This window comes from Anabrus simplex, chromosome 7 (genome assembly GCF_040414725.1).
Source record: "Anabrus simplex isolate iqAnaSimp1 chromosome 7, ASM4041472v1, whole genome shotgun sequence".
Lineage (NCBI taxonomy): Eukaryota > Metazoa > Arthropoda > Insecta > Orthoptera > Tettigoniidae > Anabrus > Anabrus simplex.
This window is the reverse complement of record NC_090271.1, coordinates 122,096,562-122,110,081: the sequence shown is the minus strand read 5'-3', so window position 1 is coordinate 122,110,081 and position 13,520 is coordinate 122,096,562. Positions and strand designations below refer to the sequence as shown.

Genomic DNA, 13,520 nt, shown 5'->3' with positions numbered 1-13,520 from the left:
AGAGATAGGATCGAACCATGGTCCAAATATTTTTCTATAAACTTTATTCTCAAAGATTTTCATTTGCTGCTGCTCTTTTTTGGTTATACTTCATGTGTGGGAACCATACAGAAGTACTGGTTCGAATGATTGTATTGTAGATAATCATTTTTGCTTGTTAGAATGCCTTATTTGAATTCTTAATTCTAGCTTTGTGTTCCTGTTGCCTTCGGTTTTGCTCCTTGATTAATACACCAAGGAATTTAAACTGCTCTAGTCTTTTAAATATGTATTTCCCAATCTTCAAAGGCAATCTATCAACCTCCTCATGATTCTGTCACTGTACAACCATGTAATGTGTCTTTTTATCATTTACCCGTAAGCCAATTTTTGCTGCCATTTCCTCTAATTCCACAAATAACTGCTTAATTTCCAATTCATTGCAGCCAATAAGAACAAGATCATTCACATATGCAAGTACTTCATGTCATCTCCTCAATATGATGCCAGCAGGTACAAGAGCTAATTTCCTGATAATCTTCTCCGGTGTAACGTCGAATAGAAGAAGAGATAGTGCATCACCTTATCTTAGACCAGGAGGAACTTGATTTTCTGCCCTTGAGCAAAACACAGCTAACAATACCATCCACACACAGTTTGCACACGTTAATTAATTTTATGGGAAAGTCAAACTCCATCATGATGTTCCACAGCCCTTCTCTATGGATTGAATCATATGCCTTGAAGAAATCTATTTATGGTGTAAAGTAGCAAGAGATATCTTAAATAACCAAAAAACAACAGTGGTATATGAAATCGAAGCACTAGAATTACAGAACGCACGGTATGTAATGATAATGATGAAGCATCACAGTGGATCAAAACTAAGATCTAACGAGTATCCCAGAAGCGAAGCACATCTCATGTGTCTCCAGGGAGGAGCGAGAAGTGGATGGAGGTCATTGATCCACAGCCCGATCCAGGAGCTCCCAGGATAAGGGCAATGGAGGAGGAGGAGAATGGTGTCATCCGCTAGATGTTTCATTCCAGGCTTGTGTCAACGTCACATGTTACGTACACAAGTTATGTGAACCTCTTAGACTGATTCTGATTGTTCGGTCAGCTTCTGCTTCGAACGCTAGCGCTGTGCCATGTCCAGGGAGCCATCTGGTGGCGAATGAACGTACCACTTCCACTTCTATTATGTCTAAATTTAAAAGAGTCATTGTTTAGCCTTTCTCGTGGACAGTCGAGATTTTCTTCTCATGACGCAGAGCACAGTTCTGTGCGAAACATAAAGAATTTCACCTTATTTTCTTGACACGGCATAAGCCCAAAAGCCTATACAGTATCATGGTTAAATTACCTTCATTATCACTAGTCTAATATTTGTGATTTTTAGACCAATTCTCATCATGCTGCAGTTAAGAAATGGTTTTTTCCTACGTGATCAAGCTTTTAGGTCATTTTGGAACAATTTCCTTACAACAGTTCTCGCAGAAACATCAATTATACTAAGTTGTCAAAATTCATGGATTTCTATAAAGGATTTTCTGTGATCTCTTGGTAATAATCTGAAAATATCCCTCGCATCCCTTGAGACCTCTACCAGTTCTTGGAGCTGTTCTGTACAATTTGCCAAAACTGCATTTCTGGTTTCCTTTTATAACTGAAGATACTGAAGCACCATCACCAATTCTACTGAAAAATCTCCTTGTATTGGTAATCTTCATGCATTGTTTAGAGAGTGGCTATTCTTTTCTTAGAGCCATTTTGAGAATATTTTACTATGCCAGTGACTTTTCATCAAGGTGGCTGCAATTCAAATCCCAAACTCCCAGCCAGTGCATGTGGGATTGTTGAAATGAAAAGTTACTTCTCTATGGTGCAGAATCCATACAAAACTGGAGGTACCGTAGCTATGATCACAATATCAACAATCGTGTAAAACTACAACCTTGCTTTCCTGATGAAGCAATGACAATGGCACCTGGATGGAATGCTTGTTCTCTGAAGGGGCCTAACATCTACGTCATCGGCCCACCTGGATGGAAACTTAACTCAGAATTACAAAATACATACTCAACAGTGCTGAAATTGCTGCCAGAAGTCAAAAATGTAAAAGATATAGGCCTACTCATGAAAACAAACAATTTCAGCAGTGGGACATGAAAGAGCCAGTAGTGATATCTGCATCAGTGAGTACACCAAAATTCATTTGCTCTTTTTCCTATAGTAATTACAGTGAGACCTCGTTAATTTGAAGTCGCTGGGACACAAAAATCAACTTTGAATTGCGTGATTTCGAATTAACCGTCAACTCTTAATTCAGAAATTCAAACCCTTGTTGCATCAAAAAATATTCTAAGACCTGCACTGCATGCAATTAACCTTGATTCAAAGTTTAAACCTTTGAAATGCCATGGAAAAAAAACTATTTCCAAAATGTATCCAACAAGGTGCATTTACAGCATTCAAATTCACAATACAGTATTCACTTGGATAACTCACTGACAAACATAACCTCATGCAACAAAAGAAAACAAAAGCATGATTCAAAGACGAGGAGAAATCTAAGCTGGCTTCCCTGAGCAAGTCCTTTGTTCATTGGATTACTGAACTGAATGCATTTTAGATCAAGATGTCCTGTACTTGCACGGAAAGTACCCGATGCCCTTTGAAACATCGTGGTTTATCAAACTTTCCTATGATGAGGGAAGAAAGTCTCTCACTTCTGTCTGCATTTGAACACAGTACAGTGACTCACGTATCCTTGTACGACTTCCCGTCATGGTACTTGTCTCGTAATTGAGAAATGCGAACCCTTGCTGCATCACAAAGTATTCTAAGATGCATTAATGCACACAATCACCTTGATTCACAGTTTAAACCTTTCAAATGCCTTGGAAAAATCTATTCCCAAAATGTATCCAACAAAGTGCATTTATATTTGTTATGGGTTTACCCGTGGAGCAGAAAGAGGTTAAAGAAGGTGCTGGGGTGAATGGGTCTAACTACGATGTCAAGAATAGATTTAAAACTTTAACAAAGGTTATATTTCTTTTAGAACTTCAAACTTAACAATTTTTCATAACAATGTTACAGGTACAAATAGCAATCATTAAACGAGATTGGGAAAATTCCAAGATTCAGAAGCTTAACTCTTTGGGCTTTAAGCCCCTAGTTTTACAATTTTACAAGAGGAAGAGGTATTATTTAATGAGGGGCAGAAGTCCCCTAATTCAAGAGCACTTGCTCCCTAAATCACAATATCTAGCCTCCTAGAGGCACACTTTACAGTCACAAAACTTGCAAAAGAGCTAACAGGGTCTCCGTTTCTTTCAGCCTCCTCGAGGCAATCTCAAACATCTTACACTCTCTGGCCTTCCATGGCCCAACTTACACTTTGAAACAGGGGTATCTTGTACCCAAGCTACAGGGCCTTTGCGGAAAAGAACAGGTTAAGTAAATGGCCCGAAACACAAACTGAATGGAGGCGTATGCTTGCACTCCTAGATATGATCACTAAAACAACCTAAGGGGCTCTGGGCCGATGAAACAGGGGCTATTCCCAAACTACGGAGGTGACTCGTATAGAAATTACTTTACCCTATTACAGAATGAAAAACAGTTATAAAAACGTAATCACCTCAAACCAAGATGAAGGGGAGCTCGAGAGGGTAATTCTCTCTCTATCCCCGATTTACAGTTAAAGGTTTTTATGAAGTTTTTACATTAGCCAGAAGAAGTTACATTTTAGAAAAGCTGGTTACTTAACTAAAGAGTTGGACCTTTCCCTTGGGTTAAACTTCGGAGGTAGCAAGAAAGAAAGAAAGAAGTTATATGGCCATTACCTGGTAGATGTTCTGTTGACCGATGAAAGAGGCCGCCCGCCTCCTGCTTTGACACACACACTCAGTAAGATGACGATCAATAGGCCAAGAAACGAGAAAAGCCGCAGTTTATAAACCCTCAGGGAAGGTTTGATATCATTCAAGATTAAACTAGCTACACCCTCTCAATTTTATTGGATAAATTCAAAAGTTACACTTAAAATCGAACAAGAAGCCTGTGATAGGTTGAAAATTAAGTACAGGAATTAGGGATTGGCTAGATTCAAAACAGGCGGAGAGAAACAGGAAATATTGCCAACGCAAAAATAAATGAACATCATTCAGTTACAAAAACCTAGAAATACAAAACTTCTTTAAATTACAACTTCTTACAACTCGCACCAGGCTGCATGATCATAGTTTTTAGTGGTGTCCTCTGTAGAAGAATGTTCAAACTTCTTGATGCATAGCAAACAAAACTGGTAGAAATTCAGTCAGTTTAGGAAACTTCATAATAACAAAATTCCATCATGTTTCTGTGGTGACATCTTCTGAGTAAAATTCTAAGTTGGTGTAGTTTCAGTTTCACTGTTTTACCAATAGAGGAGTTCGTTTAGGCGCTGAATTTGAATGCGCGGCATTGGGGTGTACCTCCCGGTACAATATTATTAAAATAATGCACTTGAATAAATCACTGGCAAACATAACCTCACGCGTCGTTAGAAAAAACACACGATTCAAAGATGAGGACAAATTATGATGGCTCCCTTGTGCACGTCCTTTCTTCATTGGTTTACTGTAAGGAATGCATGTTAGATTTCCTGTACTTGCACGGAAAGTGTCCGACGCCCTTAAAACATCGTGGCTTATTGAACTTGACGAGGGGAAGAAGTCTCTCGCTTCTGTGTGCATTGCAACACAGTGCAATGACCCCTTGTACGATTTTCCGGCTGACACTTCCCTCCTATAAAACCGTACGTCTGTTTGGGCTTGGCATTAAAAAACAATGCAGTTTCATTGGCATTGACAATATTTGGTGTGCACAAATTGATCACTATATATGAGTCACGCCTTTTCACCAACATCGCCGGTGTTCGCGGATTCTGCTTCTCCACACACTGCTTGCTAAGTGATATTATGATGTTCCTTAAAACTCTGAATACAAAAGAATTATGATTTTACTCGAACTTAGCAAATATGAAGCACCCTGTACACAATGAAGTGAGTGAAAATGCTGAAATCTACCCCCAGCACGTTCCGAAAGACGCGTTCTATCATGATGCGGATAAATTTCAAATTTAAATTACTCTGAAAAAAAAAAAAACCCTATTTTGTTTATATAAAGGCAGTTTGAATTAAAAGTCTGAATTTCATTAATGGGACAGACATTATTCTTCGAATGACGAATTATCCGTATTTCAAATTAAACAATTTAAATAACATGCAAAACCGTATCTCATGTTTCCGGGAACGAGAGCTTCTTCGAATTAGGCAGGACTTTGAATTAACTGATTTCAAATTATTGAGGTTCTACTGTATTTGTAAATACCACTGACTTAAGGACAAATTATCTTTACTACAGATCAAAATTAGCTTCTCAGTATTTAATTGGGTTTCGTACATTGTTCATCTGCTAATAAGTACACATGTTGTGATAACACAGTGAAAATGCTAAAAGTTTCCAGAATTATGGCCACTAAACAAGTCACTAATTAAGATGATTCATAATATAAAGAAATAAATGAACTGGATTAAAGCCACTATATATACAGGGTGAAGCGTAATTCGCGCACTCGGGCATCGCAGTGCAACTCCTCACATGCCAGCAATAAAAAAATGTCTCTTACAAAATTTCGTCTTGCGAGTATATCCGGTAGAAAACGGACGTTGAAGAATAGCAATCTGGCAACACTGTAACCACATGTAGGGTAACTACCTCTGTCAGCAGAATATAGTCGTACTGTACAGTTGGTGCAGTGGGTAGAGTTTTTGGTTGGCATGCAGGAGGTCGAGTGGTCGATCCTGGGTTGAGGCGCATTTTTTATTTGCTAATTTCCATCTGACATTACCTACTGTAATACAGTAAGACATCGTTTCTGAGGTCACATGTATCCTACATTTACAACATTTTGTAACGCTGAAACAACGTAACGTAACGTAAGGCCCTAACGAAATGTAATGGATCTGAACGAGGCAAGAATAATAGTTGGTACTAATCTATGGGGCCGCCTCTGTGGTGTAGTGGTTAGCGTGATTAGCTGCCACCCCCGGAGGTCCGGGTTCGATTCCCGGCTCTGCCACGAAATTTGAAAAGTGGTACGAGGGCTGGAACGGGGTCCACTCAGCCTCGGGAGGTCAACTGAGTAGAGGTGGGTTCGATTCCCACCTCAGCCATCCTCGAAGTGGTTTTCCGTGGTTTCCCACTTCACCTCCAGGCGAATGCCGGGATGGTACCTAATTTAAGGCCACGGCCGCTTCCTTCCCTCATCCTTGCCTATCCCTTCCAATCTTCCCATCCCCCTACAAGGCCCCTGTTCACCATAGCAGGTGAGGCCGCCTGGGCGAGGTACTGGTCATACTCCCCAGTTGTATCTCCCGACCAAGAGTCTGAAGCTCCAGGACACTGCCCTTGAGGCAGTAGAGGTGGGATCCCTCGCTGAGTCCGAGGGAAAAGCCGAACCTGGAGGGTAAACAGATGATGATGATGACTAATCTATGGGACCATTGGAGGAGGGTACAAAGAAAACAGGTTTCACATCTAGTAGATGAAGTGGTGTGAATAAATTCACGCCCACGACGTGGAAAGGGCACCTTTTAAAGCTGACCAATGAAAACGATTGTTCGTCCATTTATAGGATCATAGTATGTAAGGGCAAATGGTTTCTAGAGGACCCACTGCAATCACTGTTGACGATTAAGATGCCAGATTCCATACCACCTGGACTACATTTACGAAATAAAAAACATATGCCTCAACCCAGGATCGACCACTCGACCTCCTGCATGCTAACCAAAAACTCTATCCACTGCACCAACCGTACAGTACGACTCACTTCTGCTGACAGAGGTAGTTACCCTACATGTGGTTACAGTGTTGCCAGATTGCTACTCTTCAACGTCGTTTTTCTGCCGGATATACTCGCAAGACGAAATTTTGTAAGAGACATTTTTTTATTGCTGGCATGTTACGCTTCACCCTGTATATATTTATTAATAATAAAGCCAAGCTTTCAGCCAAATTGCATTGGCCTTCATCAGGGCATGAGAAGTTTTGCCTCCGACAGTGAGCAAAGAAATTATCTGAAGGAACGTGGAAGTCATGCCCGTACTATCCACGGTTTACCCCACTAACTGGACTCAAGGATCGTGGCGCTGTGCTGTGGTGGTTGGGAGGGAAGTTACTGATGCACCGCCCTCTGTCGACAGTTTGAGTGCGTCCCGCTGTGCCATGGTGGTGTTATGCATGTATTTCTGCAGTACAGGTCTCCATGTGTTTGATAACTTGAAGCCGTCTTCCCTGTTGATGTTATTTGGGTGGAGCTCTATCTCTATGGCTTCCCTCACAACACAAGATGAGCATAGAAGTCTTTTACAGGCGCGATGACCTTCGCCTGGTCAAAGAGGATTTCATGGTCTGTACTGTAGAAATGTTCTGCTATGGCAGACTGGCTTATAGCGTTCTCCGTGGAGGATGAAAGAGCGACATTCTTTACCGATCTTATGTGCTCTTTCACCCTGGTGCTAATAAGCCTTTTTGTCATGCCAACATATGAACAACCACAACCAGATGGAATTTCATATACGACCGGTGTTTCAAGACGTGGCTTCTATTTGACTGGTCGAAACAGGGATTTGAGCTTCCGGTCTGCGGTGAAAACTGGAATTATATTATACTTCTTAAGAATGCGCTCTATTCTGTCAGTTATACCTGCCACGTAAAGAAGGAGTACTTAAATAGCACCAACCAGGACTACAGCAAAAAGAAAAAAGGGTAATAAAACATAAAGCACATACCGTATTTACACGAATAATCCCTGCACCCCAACTTTAGGAAGGTTGATTTTGAAAAAAAAAAAAAAAAAGCCAACATTGACGCAAATAAAACCTGCACCCCAATTTAAAAAAAAAATATGTGGGTATTATTTGCGTAAGTACGGTAATTACAGGCCAGTCAGTTTGATATATATTGCTTGAAAGCTCTAGAAAAGCATTCTTCCTGATTACTGACTGGTTTGATAGAAAGCAGTTTGGGTTTAGGAAAGGTTATTTCAGTGAAGCTCAACTTGTAGGATTCCAGCAAGATACAGCAAATATTTTAGATTCAGGAAGTCAAATGGACTATATCGCTATTGACCTACCCAAGACTTTTGGTAGGGAAGAACATGGGAGACTGCTGATGAAAATGAGGGCTATTTGACTAGACAAAAGAATGGTTGAATGGACGGTTAAATTTCTAGAAAACAGAAGTCAGAGAATTAGAGTAGGTGAAGCATTATCTGATTCTGTAATGAGTACTCCAGATTTTTTATTACAGACACTCAAATTTAAGGTTTAATTACTAAAAAACCAATAGGCCTATTACAAAATGAGTTATACCAATATTTTCCTTGTTTAATTCTGCATCAGAGTGGATAAGACATATTGTTTATGAAGTTCATTAATTTTTTTTTTTCATTTGTGGTTGTAGTAAATATTATCTGGGTGTTTGACCTCTTCTCTAGGAACTGCTCACTTAAAAATATATACATAGAAAACTATGTATCTGATGGTAATGAAATTTTTAATTTTTCTACAGCAACTTTTTCTTAGCCCAGGATAAATGTACAACAGGAAATTTGGGCTTGTTCTGAAGCACTCAGTCGTGGTTATCGGAAACTACAACCATTGTAACCATACAGTGTAATACTGAATTTATGAAGAGTAATATTGATTGGAAGTTATGTGCACGCTGGACCGTGCGATTAACAGCAGGCAGGGTGGTGAAATTGGGTACAGCATTGCTGTGAACTGTAGTAAACACAACGAGCAACACACACAGTTTTTTGTTTACTTTCAACCTTAGATTTTATTTCCTCGTACAAATTCCACTACCCATCACCTTTTCTCACAAGGACTTTGGGTGTTCAATAGCAGGTTTACAAATGGTTGCTTTCCTAATTTAGAAATGTCACACAGTACAATTTTTACAAGGGTTATTTAAATTATTATTTAGGCTACATTATTTACAAGCAGTCTGAAGACCTGAGCGCTGACCGCTCGCATACACTAGTGAATTCCTTGAATATCAGCCAAAGATAATGCAGAGGGGGAAAAAATCAGGTGAGATGTCTGTTGACAAATTCATTAATGTACAATATACTGTTTGAGTTATCGGTCCATAGACTGGTTTGATGCAGCACTCCATGCCCCTATCCTGTGCTAACTTTTTCATTTCTATGTAACTGCTGCATCCTACATCTGATCTAATCTGCTTGTCATATTCATACCTTGGTCTACTCCTACCATTCTTACCACCTACATTTCCCTCAAAACCCAACTGCCCAAGTCCCGGGTGTCTTAAGATGTGTCCTATCATTCTATCTCTTCTTCTGGTCAAATTTAGCCAAATTGACGTTATCTCATCAATTCGATTTAGTATCTCTTTATTTGTGATTCGATCTATTTCACTTTCCGAATTCTTCAGTAACAACATATTTCAAAAGCTTCTAGTCTCTTTCATTCTGAGCTAGTTATCATCCATGTTTCACTTCCATACAATGCCAATATTATTTATTAATTATTGTTATTGCTATAGATAGTTTTCAACCGGTGTAAGAATAGAAAAGGGTCTAAAACCGTGAAAGTGGTTAGTAGAACTTAAAACCGATATTATTATTATTATTATTATTATTATTATTATTATTATTATTATTATTAAGAATAGAAAATATGAGAAACTTATTAAATTCCTCAGTACAGAGCAGAATTTCTCTAAGATAAAATGCTTCACAAAGTAATTTCAGGACTCACCTGCCAGGCATCTTGTTAGCTTCTTTAAGGATTGTGATAGCAGAGAGCAATAGGGCTCTGGTTGTTAGACCATAACCAGGATCACTTCCACTAACCTGAAAATTTGTGTTTGTGAATATATCATTTATGTACAACATTAATACATGAATATATCATTTTAGTAAGATATTAACACTTTTTTTAAAAATAATGAAAAGCACAATCACACAATACCATTAAAGTGTTTCAAAGCAAAAGAAAATGGAGAAATATGCACCTCACTAATGAAGTTCTGTACTCCAACTCAGTTCAAACAAACATATTCCACCTCCAAGATAGCATGGTACTTAACAGACAAGTGGTATTAGTTCACCAAAGGTCCCGCAAGGTTAATAACAATATAGAGAAAGGTAAATGAAGCTAATCTTACTGCAGATTGCTTGTAGAGGCAAGATGTGTTCATTTTGAATGCCAAGGACCCTTCCAACTCGCCTCTAGAAGTATATTTACTTTTATAACCGAATATAATGAAGCATCCATCATTTACCATGCTTTTTGCAGCTACCACCACTGTCATTGGCTGAACTATAATTCAGGGATGTCATTCCCAAAATCAACACACACACATACAGTACACTGACAGGCAAAATTAATGGATCACTTGAATTTTCAAAGGAAAAAGCAAGTTAAATTGTGAAACATTTGTTTTACTATTTACATTAATTATTTTCATGAAAAAGTTATCTAAGTAATGTTATCTGTGTGTTATTGCTACCCTTAGTTACTAAGATAATGTTTTCATATTTCATGTTTCATTTTTTCAGTGGTTTGTAACCAACCACTGCACACTAAAAAAATCCAAACAATGTGGGCCAATGGCTGACAAGAAACAGAGCCCCCGTGTTGAGAGGCTCTGCTAAACACCCCTGACATGCAGAGACGTATAAAGAAAAGATGTACAGATAACAATGGTGAAAAATGAAATGGCGTATAGCTTTTAGTGCCAGGAGTGTCCGAGAACAAGTTCACATCGCTAAATGCAGGTCTTTCAATTTGACGTCTGTAGGCGATCTGCACGTTGTGATGAGGATGAAATGATGAGGAAGACAACACATACACCCAGTCCCCATGTCAGAGGAATTAACCAATTATGGTTAAAATTCCCGACCCCACCGGGAATCGAACCCGGGACCCCTGTGACCAAAGGCCAGCACTCTTAACCATGTAGCTATGGAGCCGGACAACAATGGTGAATACCACCCCAACCACAACTATGATTCCACAGATGTGCAATTGGCAACAGTTCATTGGTAGTAGGTACACTGATGTGAGTACTGTATGTGCAACAGCTAAGAAATGAATAAAAGCTAGTAAATGCTGTGGTTAGATGCATGCACTGCAGATGGAGCATGCCAGACAAGCAAATATTTAGATTAAATGAAAATTATTTAAATTTACAATCTTCAACCCAACTGACTACTTTGGTGAGCACATAAGATAATTCCACAAAACAAGTTTTTGTAAGGAAGGATACAATATTATTAAGTTCCCCATATTTGATTAAACCATAACCCAAATAATACAAAGTTTAAAAGGAATCTATGTAACCACATGTTACTGCTTTCCTCATGAGGCCCCCACCTGTTACAGAACTATATTTTTTGATGGGGAGAAGACAGGGAGCAGCATTCTCCAGCTGATATGGACTAAAAAGCTAATATCTCTTTGCAAGAGGTTATACAGATAAACATGGTACTATGGCACCTGTATAAATGTAATTCAGCAGTCGTATTCTGGCATTATAGCAATGAGCTTTTCCAGTTATAATTAACTGGATTCACTGCTGTAATTTCCACACTGGTGACCACAACCTGATTGGAAATTTATTATAAAGTGCTTATACAGCGAGTGAGTTGAATTAATGTGTTTTACATGGTACGTTTCTTTTTTTTTTTTCTAATTTGCTTTACGTTGCACCGACACAGATAGGTCTTATGGCGACGATAGGATAGGAAAGGCCTAGGAGTGGGAAGTAAGCGGCTATGGCATTTGCCTGGTGTGAAAATGGGAAACCACAGAAAACCACCTTCAGGGCTGCGAACAGTGGGGTTCAAACCCACTATCTCCTGGATGCAAGCTCACAGCTGTGCGCCCCTAACCGCACGGCCAACTCGCCCAGTTGTATGGTATGTTGAGAAAGTGGATGAAGTGTTACTTTTTAATTAAAAAATAAGGGAAAACAAAACAAAAATAACCACATTTCACAATGGAAGAACTCTAGGAACAACTTCCGTGGCAGAACCAATTTCTACAGATGCACCACCAACTCTAACAACAATCATCAACACCACCATTACTACCTCAGGTCAGCAAAGCGCAGTCAGTACTGGTAAAGAAGTAGTGTGAAGCTGTCCGTATTTTAGCCAGACACTTTGGTTTGCACAGGCGGAAGCGTAGTCCAGTGCATCCAGTATTACACAAGATTCCACCAAATACGCATATGTTATGTCGAAGATAGGCTGTAGATATGCAACAGAAGTGGAGGACATTATCACTAAACCTCCTGCAGAAAATGCTTACATTCAGTTGCGCGCTTAACAAATAAGGCACCTGACACTGTTTGAAAAGGAGCACATTTGTCTCTCCAGTGGGCATGATAGACATGCAGGACAAATTCATAAGGCAACTGTAGATACAGCATCTCCTAACACAATGCTTTAATAATGTAGCTAGAGAAGAAGCTACTGAATTACATTTACATGGTTGCCACAGTATCATGTTTATTGATATAACCTCTAGCACAGAGAGCCACAGGGAGGGAGGGCAGTAGCATCATCATACAAGAGTATGGTGTTATCCAGCACTGCCGGACATTTCTGCTGAAGTGTATGACGCAGATGGCCCTGTAGAAATGAGCGGGAGTACAGAGCACTGATGGGTTGCCTTACTTACACAAATAGGATATCACTCAAGAATTCCTTGGCTGTCATACACCAAAATGAGCATGAGCTTTGTACAAGATGGAATCTGTCACAAGTTGTGTTTTAGAGTTTAAAGATATGAGCTTCATGTTGTGTTGTCATGGTGATGCTGGACGACGTCAATCAGCAGACTGATCTTTCAGTTCTGATTTGAAGACTCATGCCCAGGTTTTTTATTTTATTTATTTATTTATTCAGGATCTGCAACAGCATAACGCCGAATTACAAAGATCAATTGCATTAATGCAACTAAATCATTCCAGCTGGATAGGGCAGGTTGTGTGTTGTGTCCACTTTTGCACCTCTTAACTGATGTGGCACCCAGTTTAAACCCTGTAGGTGTGGATAATTTCTGCAGTCCGATGTCAGTCTTCTGTTAACACACTGAGGTCGAAGGCCATATATTGTTCAGGCTATGTCATTTATTGTGGAGAACAAACCTGCATAGTGCACGCTAGCTGGTTTTCATCATTTTTACTACAAAATAAACTTACTACGGCTGCATGTGAACATACATTAAATGACAGTGATTTACTGGAAGTGTTGTTATATGGTGATTCAGGATCAGATATTGATGACAGTGATAATATTACGTACAAGTATTTCTTGTACAAACAATTCTGAATGGCCTAAAAACCAAATAAACTAAATATCAGCCATATCCTATTAGTTTAAAAAAAAATTAATTTAATTCACTACTTCAATGGTAAGGGATCTATCAACTGTATTACAGTTTCTA

General features: G+C 39.2%; 1 protein-coding gene across 2 annotated transcripts in view; it reads right to left on the bottom strand.

The window, feature by feature from the left end:
- The window catches only part of LOC136877344 (saccharopine dehydrogenase-like oxidoreductase), a 191,276-nt gene that overhangs the window by 16,306 nt on the left and 161,450 nt on the right, over positions 1 to 13,520 (bottom strand). For both annotated transcript variants that reach the window (XM_067151304.2, XM_067151305.2), the window contains exon 9: positions 9,822 to 9,916. In XM_067151304.2, the coding sequence (XP_067007405.2) occupies positions 9,822 to 9,916 (95 nt within the window). The remainder of the gene's footprint in view (positions 1 to 9,821; positions 9,917 to 13,520) is intronic.